General features: G+C 51.9%; 6 protein-coding genes across 6 annotated transcripts; 4 read left to right on the top strand and 2 right to left on the bottom strand.

Moving 5' to 3' along the window:
* Positions 1 to 72: 72 nt before the first annotated feature.
* Z519_09390 (uncharacterized protein) lies at positions 73 to 2,670 on the top strand (the record flags this gene model as incomplete). The annotated part of the gene is made up of 2 exons (XM_016767113.1): positions 73 to 876; positions 925 to 2,670. 2 exons carry the CDS (start codon positions 73 to 75, stop codon positions 2,668 to 2,670), a joined length of 2,550 nt encoding a protein of 849 aa, XP_016616629.1.
* A 758-nt stretch (positions 2,671 to 3,428) lies between these two features.
* Z519_09389 (uncharacterized protein) lies at positions 3,429 to 4,660 on the bottom strand (the record flags this gene model as incomplete). Its single annotated transcript, XM_016767112.1, has 3 exons — positions 3,429 to 4,204; positions 4,255 to 4,388; positions 4,557 to 4,660. 3 exons carry the CDS (start codon positions 4,658 to 4,660, stop codon positions 3,429 to 3,431), a joined length of 1,014 nt encoding a protein of 337 aa, XP_016616628.1.
* Positions 4,661 to 4,969: 309 nt separating this feature from the next.
* Positions 4,970 to 6,521, bottom strand: Z519_09388 (uncharacterized protein; the record flags this gene model as incomplete). Its single annotated transcript, XM_016767111.1, has 2 exons — positions 4,970 to 5,391; positions 5,507 to 6,521. 2 exons carry the CDS (start codon positions 6,519 to 6,521, stop codon positions 4,970 to 4,972), a joined length of 1,437 nt encoding a protein of 478 aa, XP_016616627.1.
* Positions 6,522 to 7,453: 932 nt separating this feature from the next.
* On the top strand, positions 7,454 to 9,349 carry Z519_09387 (uncharacterized protein; the record flags this gene model as incomplete). Its single annotated transcript, XM_016767110.1, has 3 exons — positions 7,454 to 7,762; positions 7,829 to 8,478; positions 8,533 to 9,349. The coding sequence occupies 3 exons, from the start codon at positions 7,454 to 7,456 to the stop codon at positions 9,347 to 9,349; spliced, it is 1,776 nt and encodes a 591-aa protein (XP_016616626.1).
* Positions 9,350 to 10,294: 945 nt separating this feature from the next.
* On the top strand, positions 10,295 to 12,136 carry Z519_09386 (uncharacterized protein; the record flags this gene model as incomplete). Its single annotated transcript, XM_016767109.1, has 1 exon — positions 10,295 to 12,136. The coding sequence occupies one exon, from the start codon at positions 10,295 to 10,297 to the stop codon at positions 12,134 to 12,136; it is 1,842 nt and encodes a 613-aa protein (XP_016616625.1).
* Positions 12,137 to 13,209: 1,073 nt separating this feature from the next.
* Z519_09385 (uncharacterized protein) lies at positions 13,210 to 19,217 on the top strand (the record flags this gene model as incomplete). The annotated part of the gene is made up of 2 exons (XM_016767108.1): positions 13,210 to 19,137; positions 19,200 to 19,217. 2 exons carry the CDS (start codon positions 13,210 to 13,212, stop codon positions 19,215 to 19,217), a joined length of 5,946 nt encoding a protein of 1,981 aa, XP_016616624.1.
* Between the last annotated feature and the right edge of the window lie 887 nt (positions 19,218 to 20,104).

Genomic DNA, 20,104 nt, shown 5'->3' with positions numbered 1-20,104 from the left:
TCTCTGCACTCGCACTCACACTCTGGGCACCTCCTCCTCACGCGACCGGAATTTCCCTCGCCGGCGCTCATCATGTCGGTTTCAGACCTTATTGACTGGCTGAGTCTGAGCAAAACTTCGCCGCAGGTCAAGGTCACCACCCTACCAATCTCATATTTCAAGTTCCCTCCATCACCAGAACCCGCGACCGTACCTCCGCCTGCGAACAACCCAACGCTCGCGCACCCCTTCACCATCCCTGCGGACCTGTACAATGCGCTCCTGTCTCCCCATGTCCCCATCACTGTTGCGCTGGTGTACATGACCTTGGTATCTTTTATGAACTCGGTCAACGCCAATCGCAAGTACAAGCCGTGGGCATTCAGTCGGACGTATGTCTTCAAATTTCTCGTCATTCTCCACAATATCTTCCTGGCGGCATACTCAGCATGGACTTGCGTGGGCATGGTCAATGCCTTGCGCCTGTCTCTGCCAGAATGGAACGAAGAATGGAGAGTCGCCGGGACGGTGGACGCACTTTGCAAAATGCATGGACCTAGAGGAGCTGGAAGTGCCGCGACATACAACGTGACTACCAGCGCATGGCAAATGACAAATCGGTTATTCCACCTGGATGCCGAAGGACTTGGTCCTGAGACTACAGACGTGGGCCGTATCTGGAACGAAGGGCTGGCATTCTATGGCTGGTTGTTCTACCTCTCAAAGTTCTACGAGGTCGTGGACACATTGATCATCTTGGCCAAGGGTAGGAAGAGTAGTCTCTTACAAACCTATCACCACGCTGGAGCTATGCTGTGTATGTGGGCTGGAATCAGGTACATGTCTCCGCCAATCTGGATGTTCGTCTTGGTCAATTCCGGCATCCACACAATCATGGTAAATCGACCCAAATTGCATTAAACAGCGCTGCTGACATGCGTATAGTACACATTCTACCTTTGCTCAGCACTTGGAATCAAAGTCCCCAAATGGTTCAAACAGACCTTGACGACACTTCAAATCACCCAATTTGTCGTCGGCGCGACATATGCTTTCTTACACATCTTTGTCGCCTACCAAATCCCGGTCAGCGTCTCCTATATCCATCACCTGGGAGAAGCTACTTCCAAAGTCATGTCCGAAGCTCCAACAGAGGTCACCTCGAGTATATCCGCCGCAATTTCGACAGGTTCTGCCGGTATGGGGGCTTGGCTGAAGAAGGCACTCCTCCGAGGTGCGGGTTATGAAGGCCTTGCAGAGAATGTGTTGAATGAGGAAGGCCAGCCGTTTGGAGTCGATGCTGTCCACATTGTTGAAGACGTCATTAGGAGAGAAGAGATAAGGTTTAGAGATGAGCTCCAGTGGGTTCATTGTCTCGACACCAGTGGTGAAGTCTTTGCCATCCTCCTGAACTGCATGTATCTCTTGCCTTTGACGTGGTTGTTCTTACAATTCTTTATCACCTCTTACCTCGAGCAAGTTGAGAGAAGACGAAGTCGATCAGCCAGCGAAGCTGCTATGGTCGCGCGAAAGAGTTTTCAAGATGCATCCAAAGGCGTGGCGCGGCGGCTCAGCGAGGCTGTTGAGGAAATGCACCGCGTCTCAGACGACATCGGAGATGACACCGTGCTTGTGGACGGTGATGAAGTCAGAAGAGAGTTGAAAGAGTCCGCAGAACAAGCCAAGACCACGATAAAAGAACATTCAGACAAGGTCAAGCAAGGGGCCAGCGCCGAGTCCGAAAAGGTCAGACTGGAGTTTCAGCGTGATATGGAAACAACGAGGAAGAATCTGCACGATACTGCCGAAAAGGTCAAGAATGCTGTTGAGAAGGCTGGAGACGATGAGACAAGGGAGAAGATTTCCGCCCAGGCACAAACCGTGATGGACTCTACCGCCGAAGCTGTCGAAAAGACTATGGAAAACGTTAAATCGACGGCTCAGAACGTCAAGCAACAGACCCAGCCCGCTGTCGACTATGTCGCGGAGAAAGTCGGGGAGTTGGAAGAGAAGACCCAGCCCGCCGTCGAACACGCCACGGAGAAGGTGGAGGAGTTGAAAGAGCAGGCTGGGCCGGGTGCTGATTTAGCTGCTGAAAAAGCGACCGGACTGAAAGAACGCGCAGTCGAGGCGTCCCAAACGCCAAATGCGCATTCTACAGAAGTTGTCAAGGATACCACAGAGTCAGGCCAAACGGCAGGTGATGAAGAGAGAGATATTGCAGAAGCAGCAACGGAATCAGCTGAAAGCAATGCTGAAGCTATTAAACAGGAAATCGAGGAACGTTTGGTGTCGGCAAAAGACGCTGCAACGGAAGAAGGGCAGTCACAGTCGATGGTAGAGGAATACACATCCGAGTCGAAGTCCCCAAACGAAAATGGCACCGTCGCCGAAGAGGAGACTGGTCCCTGCTTGAATCAGAACCAGATAAAGTCAGAGGAGGCGACGGGTAGAGAAACGGGCGAGAGCGAAGAAGCCAAAGCCGAGGAAGAAGACACCATAATGGACGAGCGTCAGGTTGTGGGGGATGAAAATGTGGACGTTGATCTCGATGATAAAGGTGAAGGGGAAGGAGACGCGAATGGGCAAGAACAGAGCTGGGCGGATGTTGCCAAACAAGGGCTTACTGGGGAGGGAGAAGAAGAGAAGAACAGAGGACCCGACAAGGAGAAAGAGGGCTGGGGGATCTGATGCAATCGATCAGCAGGCGAAGATGGCATTGAATGACACTTGACGCTTTCAAAGATACCGGGCAGGAAATGCATGGGATACCCCTTTTGTTCGAAGGCACCTGCGGGCAATCGCCGAGCCGAGCTGTCCTCGAACTCCTCATACAGGTTTATGTATGCTGCGAACCGATTTATCAGAGAAAGTGGTTTCCCGTCAAGGAAGGCTAGCCAGGCTGAGGCAATAATGGAGGATGTGCCGTCATGGACAAACAATACCCCCAGGGTGAGTGGCAGAATCTCCGAATCCCAGGAGACGTGAGCGGGAGAATCAGACAGCTCAGATTTCTGCTGATAATCGAAGTACTCGACACTCAACACTCGATACTCTGGAGTGCTTAATGGAACAATTCCAGACGAAGAGGGCACGAGAGCACTAATAGCTAGTAATTGTAGTTAGTTCATCCATCACATTGCTGCCTTCCCTTCTATCATGGATAAGGCCTCATCTGTATGCGAGTCTGTATATGTGTAGACCGTCTATTTCCTTAAGGAACCATCTCCATCTCAAAGGAGGAGAATATATAATGGCACATTATCCGACTATGCATGTGCAAAAGGGTGCGTCTACCGCGTGCATCTGCATCCGCATTTGCAATTGCAATAGCACCTGACCCCGACATTCATTCATCTCCTTTCTCTCATCCACCAACGAACACCATGCTTAACCAGCTGCATCTCCCCTAATGGGACATCCATCGACCCCAACGCACAATTCCAGAATCATATCCCGCGGTTGAACTCCACCAAGCCCCCTTCGCCGCCCCTGTCCCAGAACTCTTCCTCCAAGCTCTTCGCACTGACAGCCTGCCGCTGCGGAAACGCCGCCAATGCCAACGGCAGGGCGAAGATACTGGTCGTCAGAATCAAGCCCAAATTCACGGGCAAAACCATCCGAGGCCGGGACTTCAGCCACTCTGTTTTCTGAAGTCGGACCAATATGAGCGGAGGAATGACCATGATCGGAGTGGCGTTTAGGACGCGGGAGATCGCTGTTTCGCCCACGGCGAGGATGGCGGCTTTGCGAGATTTGCCTAAGGACGTGACTTCTTTGCCTGTCTTCTCGCGTTCGGCTTTTTCTTCCTCGGATTGCACGGGGAAGATGTCGATTCCGCGGCGGATTTCTTCGGAGCGCATGAGAAACACGTTCAACGCACCTGCGCTGGCCACGGCTGCGAAGGGAACGAGGCGGCCTAGGATAAGTCTGGTGTTTGGGGAGAGGCGTTTCAACCGCGGCACGAGCGAGTTCAACCCGACAGCGACAGAACAAGAGGCAGAGACTGCCATCAGATAGGATTTTACCAACGTGGATGTACTGAGTGGTGAAGATTTGTTTGCGTTGGCCGAGTTGATAGCGACATTGAGTGATTGATTTATGATTTGCCAGGCGACTGTGCCAGTATTGCTCAGGTTGGGTGTGAGCATACCAGCGGTGACAACCAGATTAGAGATCACGAAGCAGGACATGCGGAATGGGAGGAAGACGGGTTCGCCAGTATCTTTGCGCTGTTAGACACTCTCTGTTTAGGCGCACGAGACATGATCGAACCTGGATGGAGTGTTGAATCCACAATCTTTTTGGCTTGCCATATCTCCGGCGTCATGACTTTTGCTTCCCCGGTCTTATAAGATGTCACCAGTCGCTTTGCATTTTCGAGGCCAGAGGAGGAAACAAATAGTGTCCTGTGAGTCAAGCAATGGTCAGTTACCAAAGTTCCAGTAAAAGGACGTCGCTGTATGTGCTGTGGTCTATTGCGCTGTACCTTCAGCACCATTTGATGGCACAATTGGACACCAGCTCGGAAATTCTCAAATCGACACTTCATACTGTGACGCTTGTTCTGTCCTCACCTCGGATCTGCTAGCTGTGCCGACTGCATTACACGGCCCCAATATGTTGAGAGGTCATATTGAGATGCTGGAAGATCTCGATTCCCTGGTAGTGAGGCGGACATGGTGGCGCCAGCGCCTCAATGTGACCGCGAAAAGGTGCAGTAGGACTATGGGCAGGTGAAAGGACTTGAATTAGGGTCGTTATGAGCTGCTAGAGCAAGTGGACGAAAGTCGAGTCCCCTGTGCTCGTACTTTTCTGACTGCGATTTCGGAGGGGCGGTCTACAAGACGGCATTGTTTAAGGAAGGTGAGGCGATATGTCAGCCTTGTATTCCCGAAGTTTAGGCTAGCCAATTATCAGAAGGATATGGTGCAGCCTCGGCAGCAGTTGTTTCCTGGCAAAACATTTGCTGTAGATAGCCATCCAGATTCTACATTGCTTGGTTTCCAATCAGCTCGGCAGTGCGGACACCACTGGCGCCTTTGGCTCTCATATCCATCCGGAACGGCGTGTATCGATGTGAGTCCCTAAAAGGTCCGACTGGATGCGCAAGCTTCTTGACAAAATGTCCTTCTCTGACTTCTCCCTCAATGCCACCAAAAGCCCCATCTGTACACCACCCCATCATCCTTCGAACTCGATCCGACATACTTGCTTCGACTTCGGGCCTGATTGAGAGGAAGTTGTTTTCTTGTTGCCTTATAAATGAACGCATGAAAAACATGAGAATCACCGGCCGCTCCCCGCTCGTCATTTTGTTTGGACCTGTGGCGTGCCAGAGTCGACTTTCGAAGACGAGTGCTGTACCTGCTGGTCCCTCCGCCGCAACTGTCCCGTCTATATTGAAAGGATCTGAAGGATGAGCAAAGTCAGTGTCATCACTCGAAGTTATCAATTCCCGGCTATAGTAACCACCGCCCTTGTCTGTCGAATTTGATACCGGGGTTATGCCAAAAGATCGACTCACCGTCTGGGGCAATAGGACCGAGGTGACTGCCAGGAAACACTCGAGTTCCACCGTTCGCTGCCGTGACATCTGTCAGGAACCACATGATATTGATGCCAAAGAACACGCTCCGAACAGGCGGCTGGATGCCAACTTGATCCGTGTGCAACATCATCGGTACGTTGCCTGGCCGCGCAATATTGGCGCTGTAGCTGTGTACCAGAAAGTGTTCACCCAGGTTTTCTGGAATGACTTCGTCGATCAGAGGATGCTCTAGCAAATCAAGGAACTCCTGTCCTTTATTGATCAACGTCCAAATCCTTTGGTTAGGCGCGTTTGGGCCCCCATCTCTCGCCGCAACACCGGCTTCAATCTCACCACGTCCCTGTTGACGAAGGGCTTCCGCCAAAATTTGTACTTGATCTGGAGTCAGGGCATTTTTCACCAAACCATAGCCGAACTCCTTCAGATCGCGCCTGACTTGGTCGATGTCCTCTGTTGGCATCGGCAACCTGGTGCCAGGCTTGGGCGATACAGGGTGAACTGGGTCCACGGGGCAAAGCGCGTCAGCGAATTTGACGGCCACCTTAATATCCCCTTTTGGCAGCGTCGATTCGTCGAAGAAGCCATCCTTGAACAGGGCATACCGTGGTTCCAGTTGACCCTGAGCAAAGGCGGTGATATAATGCGGCTTAATCTTTACGCGGCAATCAGGTTCGCTGTCAAATGTCTGCAGAATGCGAGGCTCCTCCCGTGTGTCGACATAGATTGGACCACTGTCCAAACCAATATCCAGGCCGAGAACAGCCTTGACTCTGGTCATCTTGGGCAATCCATTTCGAATCACTTCCAAAGCTTCCTCACGAAGGTCCTTCTTCGACGAGTGAGTTTTCCAGTTGGAAAACATGCCATATCTCAAGCCCGGAGTGGGAACACTTGTCGTACTAGTGGCAACGCCATTAGAAGCACCGCTATTAGAGTCATTTGTTACACCATTTGTGTGGGTGTGCGTTTCTGATGGGCGTGAGACATTCATCTTCACCTAGGTCTTCGTACCCTGGACGGAGAAAACGGTTGTGCGTCTCATATTCAAGACCAACCTGCTCCATGATATTTTGCCATGCCAGGACCAGCGAGTCCCTCAACTGGCACCACACAGTAGTACCTGAGTAATGCTTTGCTCAGTCATTGAGACGGCCAAAGGGGCTTTCGTCTTGTCGCATACACCAGTTTAGCCAACAAAAGGACGATGTCTTGCAACCCCAGGAACAGTTGATTGGTCTACCCCGCAAGGCGGTCTGAATCAAATCTTTCTGACTCGTCCAGACTGACGACAGCATCTCTCACATTTTAGACTTTTGCACGTTTCGCCTCAAACGACTCGATATCATTGTGGCCTGTATCGTGGAGTGTGTCTGCTGACGAGAATTCGATGGAACAAAGGAGCTACCCTCGGTTATACTGACCTTCTCCTTCATCAGCCCTTCAACCCAAACCTTCCTGGTTATCCGCGGTTCTGCAATGCGCCCACTAGGAATCCAGCAACATAACGCCTTTTCCCCGGATTTGCTAAGTTTTCCATCTGGATTTGGCCACGGGGGCCATCTAGAAACTCAGCGAGCGAATCCCAAAGCGAGGTTTAATCGATTTAAACCGGTGGCGGCTCGCGGGGTCCGGGAAATCTGGGGTTGTGTTGCCCATCTATTCCAGGACATTGGCTCTCCAGTTCGGCTGTCTCAACAAGGTTTTGGTCCTCTCGCCGTGGAAAACGTTCCTGCGATCCTTCTGTTAGGCGCATTCATGATCTCTTTAGCAGCCAGCCCCGCAGTTGGCGTGGCGTAAGAGGAAATTCGAGGCCGAGAACCATGAATGTCCCTTCATCCTAGCCCTACCCTCACACTTCACTCTTACTCAGATTTCTCTATGTCATCACCAGCCTGATCACAGATCAACAATCACTGTGACGGCATGAAGGATGGTTCTGCTCCGTCCAAGGGGGGCCGTGGAGGCCGCTCAGCCCGGATGAGCACTGAAGACAGGAAGCTTCGCAATCGCCTATCGCAAAAAGCCTTTCGCGCTCGGCAAGCTATGCGGATCAAGGAGTTAGAGGACAGATTAGAATCCAGGCCAGCGTCCGAAACTGATCGAATCGCAGAGCTCGAAGAGCGAAATGCGTTCCTCGCTAACAGGCTATTCGAGTGTCACAAGAAACTGGAGAGCCTTCAGGTTACCATCAAAGCTCTGTCCGAGTCCACTGCTGAGGCGCTTGAGATGGTGGTAAGTGTCACAAATAGCTCGACTACTTTTTCGGAACCCAGGCTGGGCTAATATTTCATGCGCAAGATGAGTAAAGACAAGAAGAAGGAAGCAGACGACGATGAAGAGGTAGACGAGGTAGTGGATGAGATACATCGTCAGACCTCGGAGCCACCGTCGACTTCAGATATCTCTTCCTCTGATCCGAAAGAAGCCATCGAATCGGCATCGAAGACAGATTTCATCTGCAGAGGAGGCATTATTATTCCGGACATGACTCTTGATGCCACCCATCAACGATCAGACGCCTCGGCGACTGCTCCCAACTGGCCCGATCTCGATACAGGATACGACGAGATCCCTGATGACTTCAAGGATGCCCTTCAAGCAGCAATAAGCCATGATCCCAATGTTTTTGCCTCATTGAGTTTTGTCGACTCTTCTGGTCTCAATGACGATGCGGCCTTTATGAACACAAACAATCAACTCACATGGGATAATATGATAGCCGATCCAATCATGCAACAACGCTTATCTTTCACTTTTCCACAGATGGGTCCGAATGCATATTCTGCTGCGGAAACCCATGGTCCAGTCTTGGTGCGCGGACCTCATGGGAAGCTACATCGAACAAATTCCCCGTGGTCGGATCATATCACTACTCTCGAATACTTCTTGCGCCAGAAGTGGAAACCTTTAGAACTTAGGAGAAATGGAAAAGATGTTTCTTTCGATGGGTATGTAGGGACATGTGCATCTGACTCACGGGGCTTGACTGACCAGGTCCACAGTCTTCCGAGCTCGGTTTGCTTCATGCTGTCATCCTTCATATGCCTATCATGGCCTACGATGGCAGCCTGGCACACCTATACACGAGCCCATATTCCTGTCGGCAGCCTTATGGCGTGGCGCCTAAACCCGAGCCCAGAGATGTACGCGGCTATTGATCCTTCACTTCGTCCGACAAAACTTCAGATGACAGTGCACCATCCAGCAATTATTGACTGGATCCCCTTCGCTAGCTTGCGGGAGAAGCTGATCATCTACCATTCTGCCAACCCCAATCTAGATGATTTGATCTGTGAGATCGGGAATTCATATGTCATGGAAATCGATCTTGCGCGACTAGTCGCAGTCATCCCCCCAACACGCGGCTATGTTGGGGTTTGGGATCTTGTCAGATCGATCGCGCCAGAAGCCACGGCAAGTTCAAATACAACGAATCTCTTCCACCCGGATTTCGAGAACTCTCCAGAGACCATTGACGACTTTGATGACGAGGATGAGCCAAACACCCCTGCGAGCTGTTTACCCGCGCCTAATGCAAGTGTGCTTTTTGGCTCGAAAGTGCTCGCACTTAAAGCATTCAAGTTGATAGGGATGCATAGAGGAGTTGGTAACTTCTTACTGGATCCGAATTTCTTCGACAAGTATCCAGAACTCTTCGACCCTGCTGCAAACCTTGTCGCTCATGGCGTTCCGCTACGCCCGGGGGACCGGAAATTCATTTCAGCGCCTCAACCCTTGGACTCTAGCGTGCTAGGCCGGTATAAGGAGTTGTCTTCATGGTCACTTTCGCTGACCTCAACTATGATCACCGCGACCTAGGTCTCTGGTCCGAGTTCTCCCCAGCTTCGGCTTCGCTGACTGGCTGTCCCCTGCGAGGCAGATCCACATCGCAGCCCAGCTAGAAGGAGGGTCAAGACAGTTTTGCCAGCGACGTGCTATGGCAATATTCGCAGCAGCAATATCAAGTGTAGAGGCAATCCAACGGTTTTTGTCGACTTTTGAGGATTCAACAGCCATTTCAAACATACAAAGCCCTTGTGGCTACCATCACGGCCGGGGCAAGGTAGATATGTGCAGGCTTCGTTCGATACATTCCCTCAGATTTGCAGAACGTGGAAGTATTTTATGCTAAATCACGACCGCGATCGGGAGGATCTTGAAGAAGTCTTCTTCATATTGTATGAGGAACCAGGACTTCTGGGGTGTTAAAGGGCACCAATGGAATATCATGGCCCGCCTGAAAGAATAATCGGTGGTTGCAAGGGGCCAAAGCACGGCGAAGTGAAGTTTTTGGTCATCGAAATGACTCTTCGCAGCATACATTCAATCCATTTGAGCGACGAATTAGGTAGTCAGTTCGACGGCGATGGTAGTGTTTAAAGAAATGCCGGGCTGCCCCCCCTTAGACGCTGTGCATGCATCGAGCAGAATTGGGAGCCTGTCAGTCTCCAATTGATTCATCAAGCCAGAGGTGCAATATCTCATTTGACTCTTGAAGACCCGATTCTGGGAACAGTTGTTTGGATAATACGCGCGGAGTACATACCAGCATCGAGTAATATCAATATCATCTACCTAATTAAATAGTACCTAATGGTAGATGTGGAGAGCGGATGAATCGCGCCGTGCCAAGGCGTCGGATTAACGTTTCGTCGGGCCGCAATCGATCGACGATTTCATCACACGAGCCGTTACCACGACGGTGCATTTCCACACGACCTGGTCCAAGCCGAATCGTGACCGTAAACCCAAGACCCTGCTATCATGGCCCCGAGAGAAGAATTGTCAGGCGATGAGTCTGATGACTCTCAACTTGAATGGGAATTGGAACAAGGGATCCCACAAGTGGACGACCCGTTCATCCAAAAGTACATGGCGGGGCGGGATGCCCTGATCGAACAAGAGAAAAAGCAACGACATGATCGAGCCTTCAAACAGAACATGTCTCCCATGGCCAAGCAGGCGGCGAAGATCATGGCGTCTATTCGACGGCGGGAGTTGCAGAGTGTCTGGACCTCCGAGTTCGAGGACAGCCTTGCTGATAAGAATGGCGGCAACCTGTATCCGGGCATGATGTTCACTCTGGCACGGGATCGCATGGAGACGACTGAATTATGGAAGATCGTCGAGAAGATGCCGAAGGGCGCTCTCCTTCATGCCCATTTGGACGCCATGATTGATATTGACTGGCTGGTTGACCAGGCTCTGGCGGAGAAGGGATTCTGCATGACTGCACCTGAAGGCCTGAGTGACAAGGACAAGCGAACTTCAGGGACATTGCAATTCAGGTACTATCCTGATGAGGTGATCAAGAAGCACAAGAACCCCGGGAGTATCTGGACTGCTGCGTACACTCCAAACACCCCGGTCACGATCAGAGAAGCGCAGCGGACATTCCCGGACGATGATCAAACCTTTAAGAAATGGCTAATCAGCAGATGTACCATTACGGGTGATGAGTCCTTGTGTCACCACCACGGTCTGAACGCCATCTGGAAGAAGTTCCAGAGCACATTCCTAGTCATCACTTGGATGTTTACATATGAACCTATCTTCCGCCGTGCCATTCAGCGACTCCTCGGGCAGTTGGCAAAGGATGGCATTACCTACGTCGACTTCAGGATCGCCTTCAAATTCGAATTTCGAAGGCAAGGACAGACTACGGGCCAAGTCGGCAAATTTGACGACTTTTTCACGGTTATGGGTGAAGAGATTGAGAAGTTTAAACGGTCGCCCGCTGGTAAGACGTTCAAAGGCGCACGCATGATATGGACAGTTATCCGTAAAATGGATAATCGAGCACTTGTCGATTCTATGAAGGAGTGCATTCGTATGAAGAAGAAGTTCCCCCACATGATTTGCGGCTTTGACTTCGTGGCTCAAGAAGACCAGGGAAGGACACTGAAGGATCTCACGCCGCTCATATTCTGGTTCAAGAAGAAGTGTGCAGAGGGTGGAGTGGATCTGCCTTTCTTTTTCCACGCGGGCGAGTGCCTTGGTGACGGCGACAGCACGGACAACAATTTGTTCGATGCACTTCTGCTGGGAACTCGACGCATCGGGCATGGGTACTCTTTGTACAAGCATCCCTTGCTGATTGACATGGTCAAAGAGAAGAAGATTCTGATCGAGAGCTGCCCGATCTCGAATGAGATCCTGCGGCTTTCAAGCTCTATTCTTTCGCACTCTCTCCCAGCACTCCTCTCACGAGGGGTGGCCGTGTCATTGAACAACGACGACCCGGCCATTCTGGGCCACGGGAAGAACGGCTTGAGTCATGATTTCTGGCAAGCGTACATGGCATTTGAGAACCTCGGGCTGGAAGGCCTGGCGACAATGGCTGAGAACTCGCTGAAATGGTGCGCCATCGAGGATCAAAAACCGGGTGAGTGGACCAAAGATATCACCGAGGGTTATTTGGGTAAAGGGACAAAGGCGAAGTTGTTGAGAGAGTGGAGGAGCGAGTTTGAAAAGTGGTGTCAGTGGATCCTGATGGAGTATCCACTAGAGGCTGAGGAAGAGGATGGAGAGGAGGAAGACGAAGAGGAGTCCGAGGAAGATGAGGAGGAGGAAGAAGACGAGGACGATGAAGACGATGAAGAGTAGATTGGTGACCGTGGGCATGTTTGCTGCTGCTGCTGCGGTCATTAGGGGCAACACGTCAACCTTGCCATATCTCACCTGAGCACCTGTTTGTCGATGGGGAACAGGATGCTAGGGCGTTCTAGATGGTCTTCAACGACAACAATAACAAGGTTCTTCGCCGGATGTGTTCAGTTTGACAGATAAAGGACAATGATGACAACGGGTAGACCGTGCTGACCGTGGCGAGGCTGAGCACGTCAAGGCACACCAAGGCTGTGACCTTCGGGGCTGTTAAGTATCGCCGGCCGACCCCTGTTTGGTTTTGTAGTTGGCAGTTTTGGGTTCGGTTCGCTGTCGTTTGTGCTTGTTCTGCTTTGGACACTGTCATGGGTTGTTTGGAGCACCGAAAGGCGCCTCGTGTGACCACTGAAGGAACGGTCTCCACAGCACCGCCAAGGGGCCCTATTCCACTGGTTCACAGTGGCCCAACGCTAGCTACCTAAGCACTTGGGGGCACTTGGGGGTGCCCTTGTTGCCCCTCGTTGGCTGCTAGCTGCATTATCCCGCCACCACGCCGGCACTTATCATGGGTGGAGTAACTGTAGGCTTGTTAGATGCAGTCAGTGTCAGTCGGAGGCGTGCAGCGTGGAGCTGCTTCGAGATCTGCCTGTTTTCTCCGACTCCACGCCATCCATTCCCAACCGTGCCTTGCCTGCGCCTACGTTTGACCAAGCGAACGACACGTATCCGACCATTTCCTCCCATGGAGGACAGCTGATATCAATGTGTTTCCTCTGACCTAGACGACGCAAAAGACGTCTATTTGGGTCTGATTGGGGGAACCAGGCGCGGGTCCGACGCCGAGGAAAAAAAGCATCTGCCCGTCGCTCCTCAACCTCATCTTCTTTGTGATGATCTCTGATCTTCCCCGTCCCTCATGTTGACATCCAGGTCCTTGTCAAACACCTGGGCTTCATTCCTCCGCTGCCAGACGTTTGTGACGCTCTCTTATCCTCCCTGATCCAACCACGATGCAACCGTTGCTCTCATAGCCATCGTAAATCAGAGCCGGGACGGCTCATCGTAAACCGACCATGTCGTACTTTCTTCCTTCTTACTTTCAGAAGCGGCTGCTTCGATACGCCCTTCTCCGTCTCGACTTCATCGACTCGGACGAATTCGACCTCGACAACCTGGGGCTGAAATGGGGCCAGCGGACTGAGGTCGAGCTCAAGAACGTCGGCATCAAAGTCAAGAGAATTATCGACATCCTTCAACTTCCTGCCTCCTTCGCCCTTACCCATGCCTCCGCTAAGCTTTTGCGCCTTACTCTTCCGGCGGATCTTCACATCAGTGGCATCGAAATCGAAGTGGAAGGAGTGGAAATAATAGCGGCTGTTCGACCAGACATCTCCACTGCCGTGGCCGCGGCCGGAATTTCACGCTCAAAAGCAGGATTTGCTCCCAGCAAGACGGACCGTGCAAACCTACCTAGGTTAGCCTCTCCACCTGTTCATGATCCTGGTGGGAGACATGGAGAAGCGGGAGGGCCACTGGAGTTGTCTCAAGTCATTCCCACATCAGAAGATCTGGCCGCGTCGTTCTTGGAGGCTGAGTCGCCTGGAGAAAGAGATGAACTACAAGCTGCACTCGAGTCACAGTCTCAGATTCACATGCAGGAGTCGGTCACATCTTCTTCTTCGAGCGAGGATGTGGGCCTCGGCATGCCTGGAGGGCTATCCTTACCCACCTTTGTCGCGAATTTTCTCAAAGGTGTGGCAGACCGGTTATCCGTCAACATCAAGGACGTTAATGTCGTCTTGGAAATGGATCTCTCGGCGGGAAGCGCTGGCCCCGCAGAGAATACAAAGTTCATGCTTTCGGTTGGGAACATCGCCGTGGGTGCTATAGAGAAGGCAGAAACCCTAGAGGCCAAGCCAGATACAAGACGGGCAATATCCATCGACGAAGTCCAGCTGTTTGTTCTGTCCGAGTCCGAGACTTTCTCAGAGTTTTCTGGCTTGAGTTCGCCGAAGTTAGCCAAGTCACGTCCTCCAAATGCTGCTAGTGCACGCAGTGACAACAGCGATCTCATTCGATCAAGCACTACCAGCCTAAGTCAGCACTCCGATCATCCAAGGCTCTCGCCAGCGTCGTTGAGTAACTCTGGGCTTGGTATTGGGTTGGAAGATGCAGCACTCTCAGAGTCTACCATCTTTGGCAGGCGGTCCAGGACCATCCCAGTCCAACCCGATTCCGTGGCTGGATTTGAATCTATCGATAACAGAGCCCATGCAGAAGAAATTCGACGCTCCGTCCGCCGAGGCAGCGATGAAGCGTTTAGGTTCCTGGATTCTCAGGCGGAGGACTTGGCAGAATCGAGGACTTTCACACACGATGAGGCCGAGAGTATGTATATGAGCGCGATGAGTGGTCCGCTTAATATGCCGGGCGGGCTCGCGTGGTCACGACCTACCCCAGAGCCCGAACCCGAGCAGCATAAATACGCCAGAGAAACTGAGGATTTATCAGCTCCTCTGACCCACGAACCCGAGCCACTGAGCGGGATTCCTGAAGCCTCAATCAGCGGACCATCGCGGTCTATCAACGAAACCGAAGGATCGAGCGGCGAGAGTGTCCTTGATAGTTGCCTGGCTTCATGCTTTCGCTCTCGAATTCTGCGCGTGAATGCTGTATATCTCAAAGTTCCCCAACCGCACCATGAAGAAGCTCTGTCAGAAGCTGAGCAACCAATCCCATCACAACGTTCCAGCCATGCTTCCCAAATCCGCCAAATGCACACAGCGGGGAGAAGCTCCCCAAGCACGTTCCTCACCGAGTCTCGACTGCAGTCTTTACGTGCCATGGGTCAGAGCCGAATTGTGGAGCAATCAAAAGTCAAACTGAGCATCGACGTCGGGGAGATTTCTGTGGACCTCGATATTGTGCTCTGCAGGGTTCTTGTGAGAGCGACACAGACCATCTCTGACGCAATTCCAATCAAGACTCAGAAGCCGAAGGCCTCCACATCACCCTTGCGAGAGAATCTCATTCCCGATGTCAGCGTAAAGAGCGTAAACTTCAACTTCTGCGAATCGGTACCTAGAAAGCCACCTAGCAAAGTTGGTGTCCAGACTGTTGAGTCAATGCTCTCCGGTGAGCAAGCTCTCTTGAAGGTGTCGTTCACTTCAATAAGCTACGCGTCAGTCTCAGTCCCAGAGAAGAACCAGCGACTATCGATCTCCAAGATTGTTGTGAACCATGGCCCTAGGGAAGTGCTAGCGTTTGTTGACTCCATCAACGTTCGAGACTCGATCGCAACAAGCTCTATGCTCAGGCCTCATGATGTCCTGGTTAATGTCTCGGGAAATCGATACGAAGTCCAGGTCAAACCCGTCTACATTGTCTTAGATTTGTTGGTCATCGACGATGTACTCAGCAGAAGCGGTGGCTTGAGCTCTCTATTGGACCTCGGAAACTCTATCATGTCAACACATACTGTAAAAGGTCCAACTCCTGCACCGGCCCCGGAAGTTTCAAAACTACGTACTGTGAGATTTAATGACCCTCAAAGAAGACCTAGGGCCGACAGTGATCCCTCATCGCCTTTGCCAAAGGTTGATATTCGAGTATCAGGAGCAGTTGTCGATTTGATTGGGTCCGAGTCTTCCATGCAGATCAGGTCCTCTGCTATCAAAACAGTCTACCGGGACAACAATGTGAAGGTGGTGATTGATGGTGCTGCGGTCGAGGGTCCATTGCTCGCCGGATCCAGGGCTCGTGGGGACATCTACACCAAAATTCGCAACATCGAGGTGCACTATTCGAACTCTCCGGACGATGACGACCTGGATAGACTTTTGTCCCTAATCACGCCTTCTAGCGACAAATACGAGGAAGATGACGATATCATGGTTGATACCTTGTTGAGGCAACGCCGTAAAGGCGGCGTCCTGCGTGTGACTGTTGGAGAACTTCAGGCTGGTGCTGCGGGTCTGCGTTGGGTGCCCCATCTCACAAAAGTCACTGACGAGATCTCGAAACTTTCGTCAGTCGCCAAATATCTGCCCGAAGATGATCGTCCGGGTATCCTAACCTTCGGGCTTCTGAAAAAGCTTGATTTCCGCTTTGATGTGGACGAGAAGTTTGGTCCTGTCAGACTTCAGGCCGACCTGATAGAGGGAGCTCACATCAATGTGCCTTCCCTAGCTGCTGCTCAGATTGCAACCTGGTCAGTGTCGAGGAGCGATGAAGATGTGTTGATTGGGGACGTATCATCTGAGAGCAAAACTGTCTTAGGCCCTCCTATGTTCATGTGTCGATTCATCGCGGACGAGATGGAACCGACTGTTCGAATGAAACTCTCAAACACCTGCATCGAGTACAAGGTACCAACAATCGTTGCCCTCACTTCGCTCTTCGAACGTCTAAAAGTCGATTACGCAGCCGCCGACAGACAGAGTGCTTCTTCACAGCCCTCGAGCCCGTCATTGTCCCATGCTGGAGATGCAGCCAGTTTGGCGCGAAAGATCAGATTGTCCGTAGCCTTCAGGGACTCAGCGATCGCACTTAACCCCGACAAGAGCGCAGCCAAGGGTCTCTTCGTGTTGACAGACGCTGTCATACGCCATGAGAATCAGAAGAGCGGGTCGACGGACATCTTAGACATCAAAAAAGCTTCCCTCCTTATTATTAACGATGCTTCAACGGTAGGACTGGAGTCAGGAAATGTGGATCACAAACTCTATTTCGAGGAAAATGACCAAGTCCAGCAACTGACAAAGGCCGGGTTCGTTCCGGTAGGGTCGATGTCTTCTGCGTCTGCCATCATCAAAGTGGTGGAGGATAAGGTCACGTCAGAAACGCGAGTAGACGTGGAGTTCCGCAATAACCTTCTCTTTATCGAGACCTGCGCTGATTCCACCCAGACCATGATACAGATTTTAAGCGGCCTTGCACCTCCGTCACCCCCTTCGAAGGTCGCTCAGTACCGGACCGAAGTTGTCCCGATTCAGGATATGTTGGCGTCATTTACTGGCAATGCTTTTGTCTCCGAGCCTGGACCAATGCTCGGCCTTCAGGCTTCAGGCAGAGCTTCGACTGCCGAGACCGCGAAAGAAAAATCTGGGTATGGCGTCGAGGAGGAAGACGAGAACGAGTTCATGACTGGCATGTATGGTGAGGCCGATGATGCCGACGACGAGCTGACCGCGAGCCATGTGGAGTCAGATCTGGGTCGCTCTATCATGTCCGAAAGCGTCCACATAGCTCCGGTGGATGCCACTGGTTCCGATATTGGCGACGCCGGCGCGAGCGTGATGATGCACAGTCTGTTGGACTTTAGAGCAGACCATTTCATTCCCGAGTCATCGGTTGGCGGGACTGCACATCGTTGGAATTCAGTTCACAACACATATGGTCTGGCGAGCGATTCAATCTTTGAGCGGTCTCCATTGAAGCTCCGCGTTAGAGATGTTCACATCATTTGGAACCTGTTTGATGGATACGACTGGCAAGCCACTAGGGATACCATCTCGCATGCGGTCAAGGAGATTGAGAATAAAGCGATGGCAAGACGCCCGCGGAGCAGCAGTCGGACGCCTGGTGTAGAGGATGAGGATGAGTCTGTTATAGGGGACTTTTTGTTCAATTCGATCTACATCGGCATTCCGGCGAATAAGGATCCCAGGGATTTAGCGAATGCCATCAATCATGATATCGACGACCTAGTGAGTGAAACAGGGAGCTACGCAACTGGAACAACGGTTACGGCAACTACGTCTCGACGCATATCAGGCACGGCCCCTAGACAAAAGAAGCTCAGGCTCAACCGCAGCAAACATCACAAGATGACATTCGAACTGGAAGGCGTCTCAGCCGATTTTCTGGCATTCCCTCCCAGCAGCGGCGAGGTCCAAAGTTCAATTGACGTTCGCATCAAGAAGATCGAGGTCTTTGATCACGTGCCCACATCGACATGGAAGAAATTCGCCACGTATATGCAAGACGCCGGCGAACGCGAGCACGGGGCCAGCATGGTGCATCTCGAAGTTCTCAACGTGAAACCGGTCGCGGAACTATCAGCCTCAGAAATTGTGCTCAAAGTCAGTGTTTTGCCACTGAGACTGCATGTTGATCAGGATGCGTTGGATTTCTTGACTCGGTTCTTCGAGTTCCGCGACGACAGTGCCCCCGCATCGAGTGGTCCCTCCAGCCCGCCGTTCTTGCAGCGTGTGGAAGTGAATGCTGTGCAGCTCAAACTCGACTACAAACCAAAGAAAGTGGACTATGCAGGCCTGCGATCTGGACGGACGACCGAATTCATGAATTTCTTCGTCCTGGACCGAGCAGACATGGTCCTGCGCCGAGTCATTCTGTATGGAGTGTCTGGATTCGACCGGCTGGGTATCATGTTGAACAACATCTGGACGCCGGACGTCAGGCGAAATCAACTTCCGGGAGTTCTTGCTGGGTTGGCGCCTGTCCGACCTCTGGTTGATGTTACGAGCGGAGTGCGAGACCTCATCGCGGTGCCGATTCGCGAATATCGCAAGGACGGAAGGCTTGTCCGAAGCATTCAGAAAGGAGCATTGGCATTTGCCAAGACGACGGCGACTGAACTGGTCAATCTCGGAGCCAAGATGGCGATTGGCACGCAGCAGATTCTTCAGAATACGGAAGATCTGCTCGTGACTCGCGAACAGCAGGGGGAAATCGAGGACGAGGATGAGACGCGGAAGCAGATTTCTCTGTATGCCGACCAGCCAATTGGCATCAAGCAAGGGTTGAGGACGGCGTATGCAAACCTGGAGCGAGATCTATTGATCGCTCGAGACGCAATCGTGGCGGTCCCTGGAGAGGTCATGGCTAGTTCTTCAGCCAAGGGCGCGGCCAAGGCGATTCTCAAGCAGAGCCCGACGATTATTCTGCGGCCCGCGATTGGAGCCACGAAAGCGGTTGGGCAGACATTGATGGGTGCGGGCAATATGCTGGACAAACAGAATTTAAGGAGGATTGACGAGGTAAGTATGGTCCTTCGTAGTGTGATGTTTTGCGTGCGAGTCAATGCTAACGACGAGCTTAGAAATACAAGCGGCATTAATGTTGCCGCGGTTTCTTGTCGAGATTGGTTTACGAACTGCTCGGTTCCGCGCTGCCATACATGCGAACTGGGCGCTGTGTGACAAATGCATCTGCTATGGGCGAATTCCAGCGTACGACATGGGTTTGGCGTTGCATAGCCGGAGTGTGAAAGAGGCATTGTTTTCTGTCCCGTGTTTTCCTTGCATGATCGTCCGGGAACGACCAACCGGTAAATGAAACGGCGCCACGAATGAAACGAGACAGCACTTGCCTAGCTGAAAATTGACACGAACATAAATTGGAATGGAGAACAGAATGCTCTTATCACGAGGGTACAGAACCTGCATGGAGTTGGTGGCTTGGATGTCAGTGGATTGGATTGGGTGTGCATATGAAATGGCTACGAGTACCTAGTCTACGGGCTGTAAACTGCACATGAATCCATATTTTTCTGCACCTTTTCCCTTCCCGCTGCTTATACTATCAGGTGGCTGTCGTAACATGTGCACTGGGTCAAAAGGGAGTGAGAGTGCGTTGTGGAAGCAGGCGGGAGCTGCGCAAAAGGTGGATGCATCTGACCACCGTCACAGCTGTGCGTCCTCTTGACGTGATTCTTCCTCTTGTAGGGCCTCTCGTGAGGATCGAGCAATGGAAGTCGAACAAGTCTGCCTTGAGGATCAGCTTTCGAATTCGAATATTATACTTTTGTACCGCCTCTTACCCCAGGCTTGCCCAGGGGGACTCAAACGTCTCGTAAGCCCCCCTTCCCCCTCCTATTCGCGCCCTCTGGAGAGGATAGCGCCATGTTGTTTGAGAAACGCAGAGTGCCCAATGGATGTGTCTGCCGTTGGGTCCTAGAAGGGCTTGCAAGGGTTCTCGGCAAATACAATAACGGTTGTTTTGTCG

Source organism: Cladophialophora bantiana, assembly GCF_000835475.1.
Source record: "Cladophialophora bantiana CBS 173.52 unplaced genomic scaffold supercont1.15, whole genome shotgun sequence".
Taxonomy (NCBI): domain Eukaryota; kingdom Fungi; phylum Ascomycota; class Eurotiomycetes; order Chaetothyriales; family Herpotrichiellaceae; genus Cladophialophora; species Cladophialophora bantiana.
This window is presented reverse-complemented; position numbering and strand designations above follow the sequence as displayed.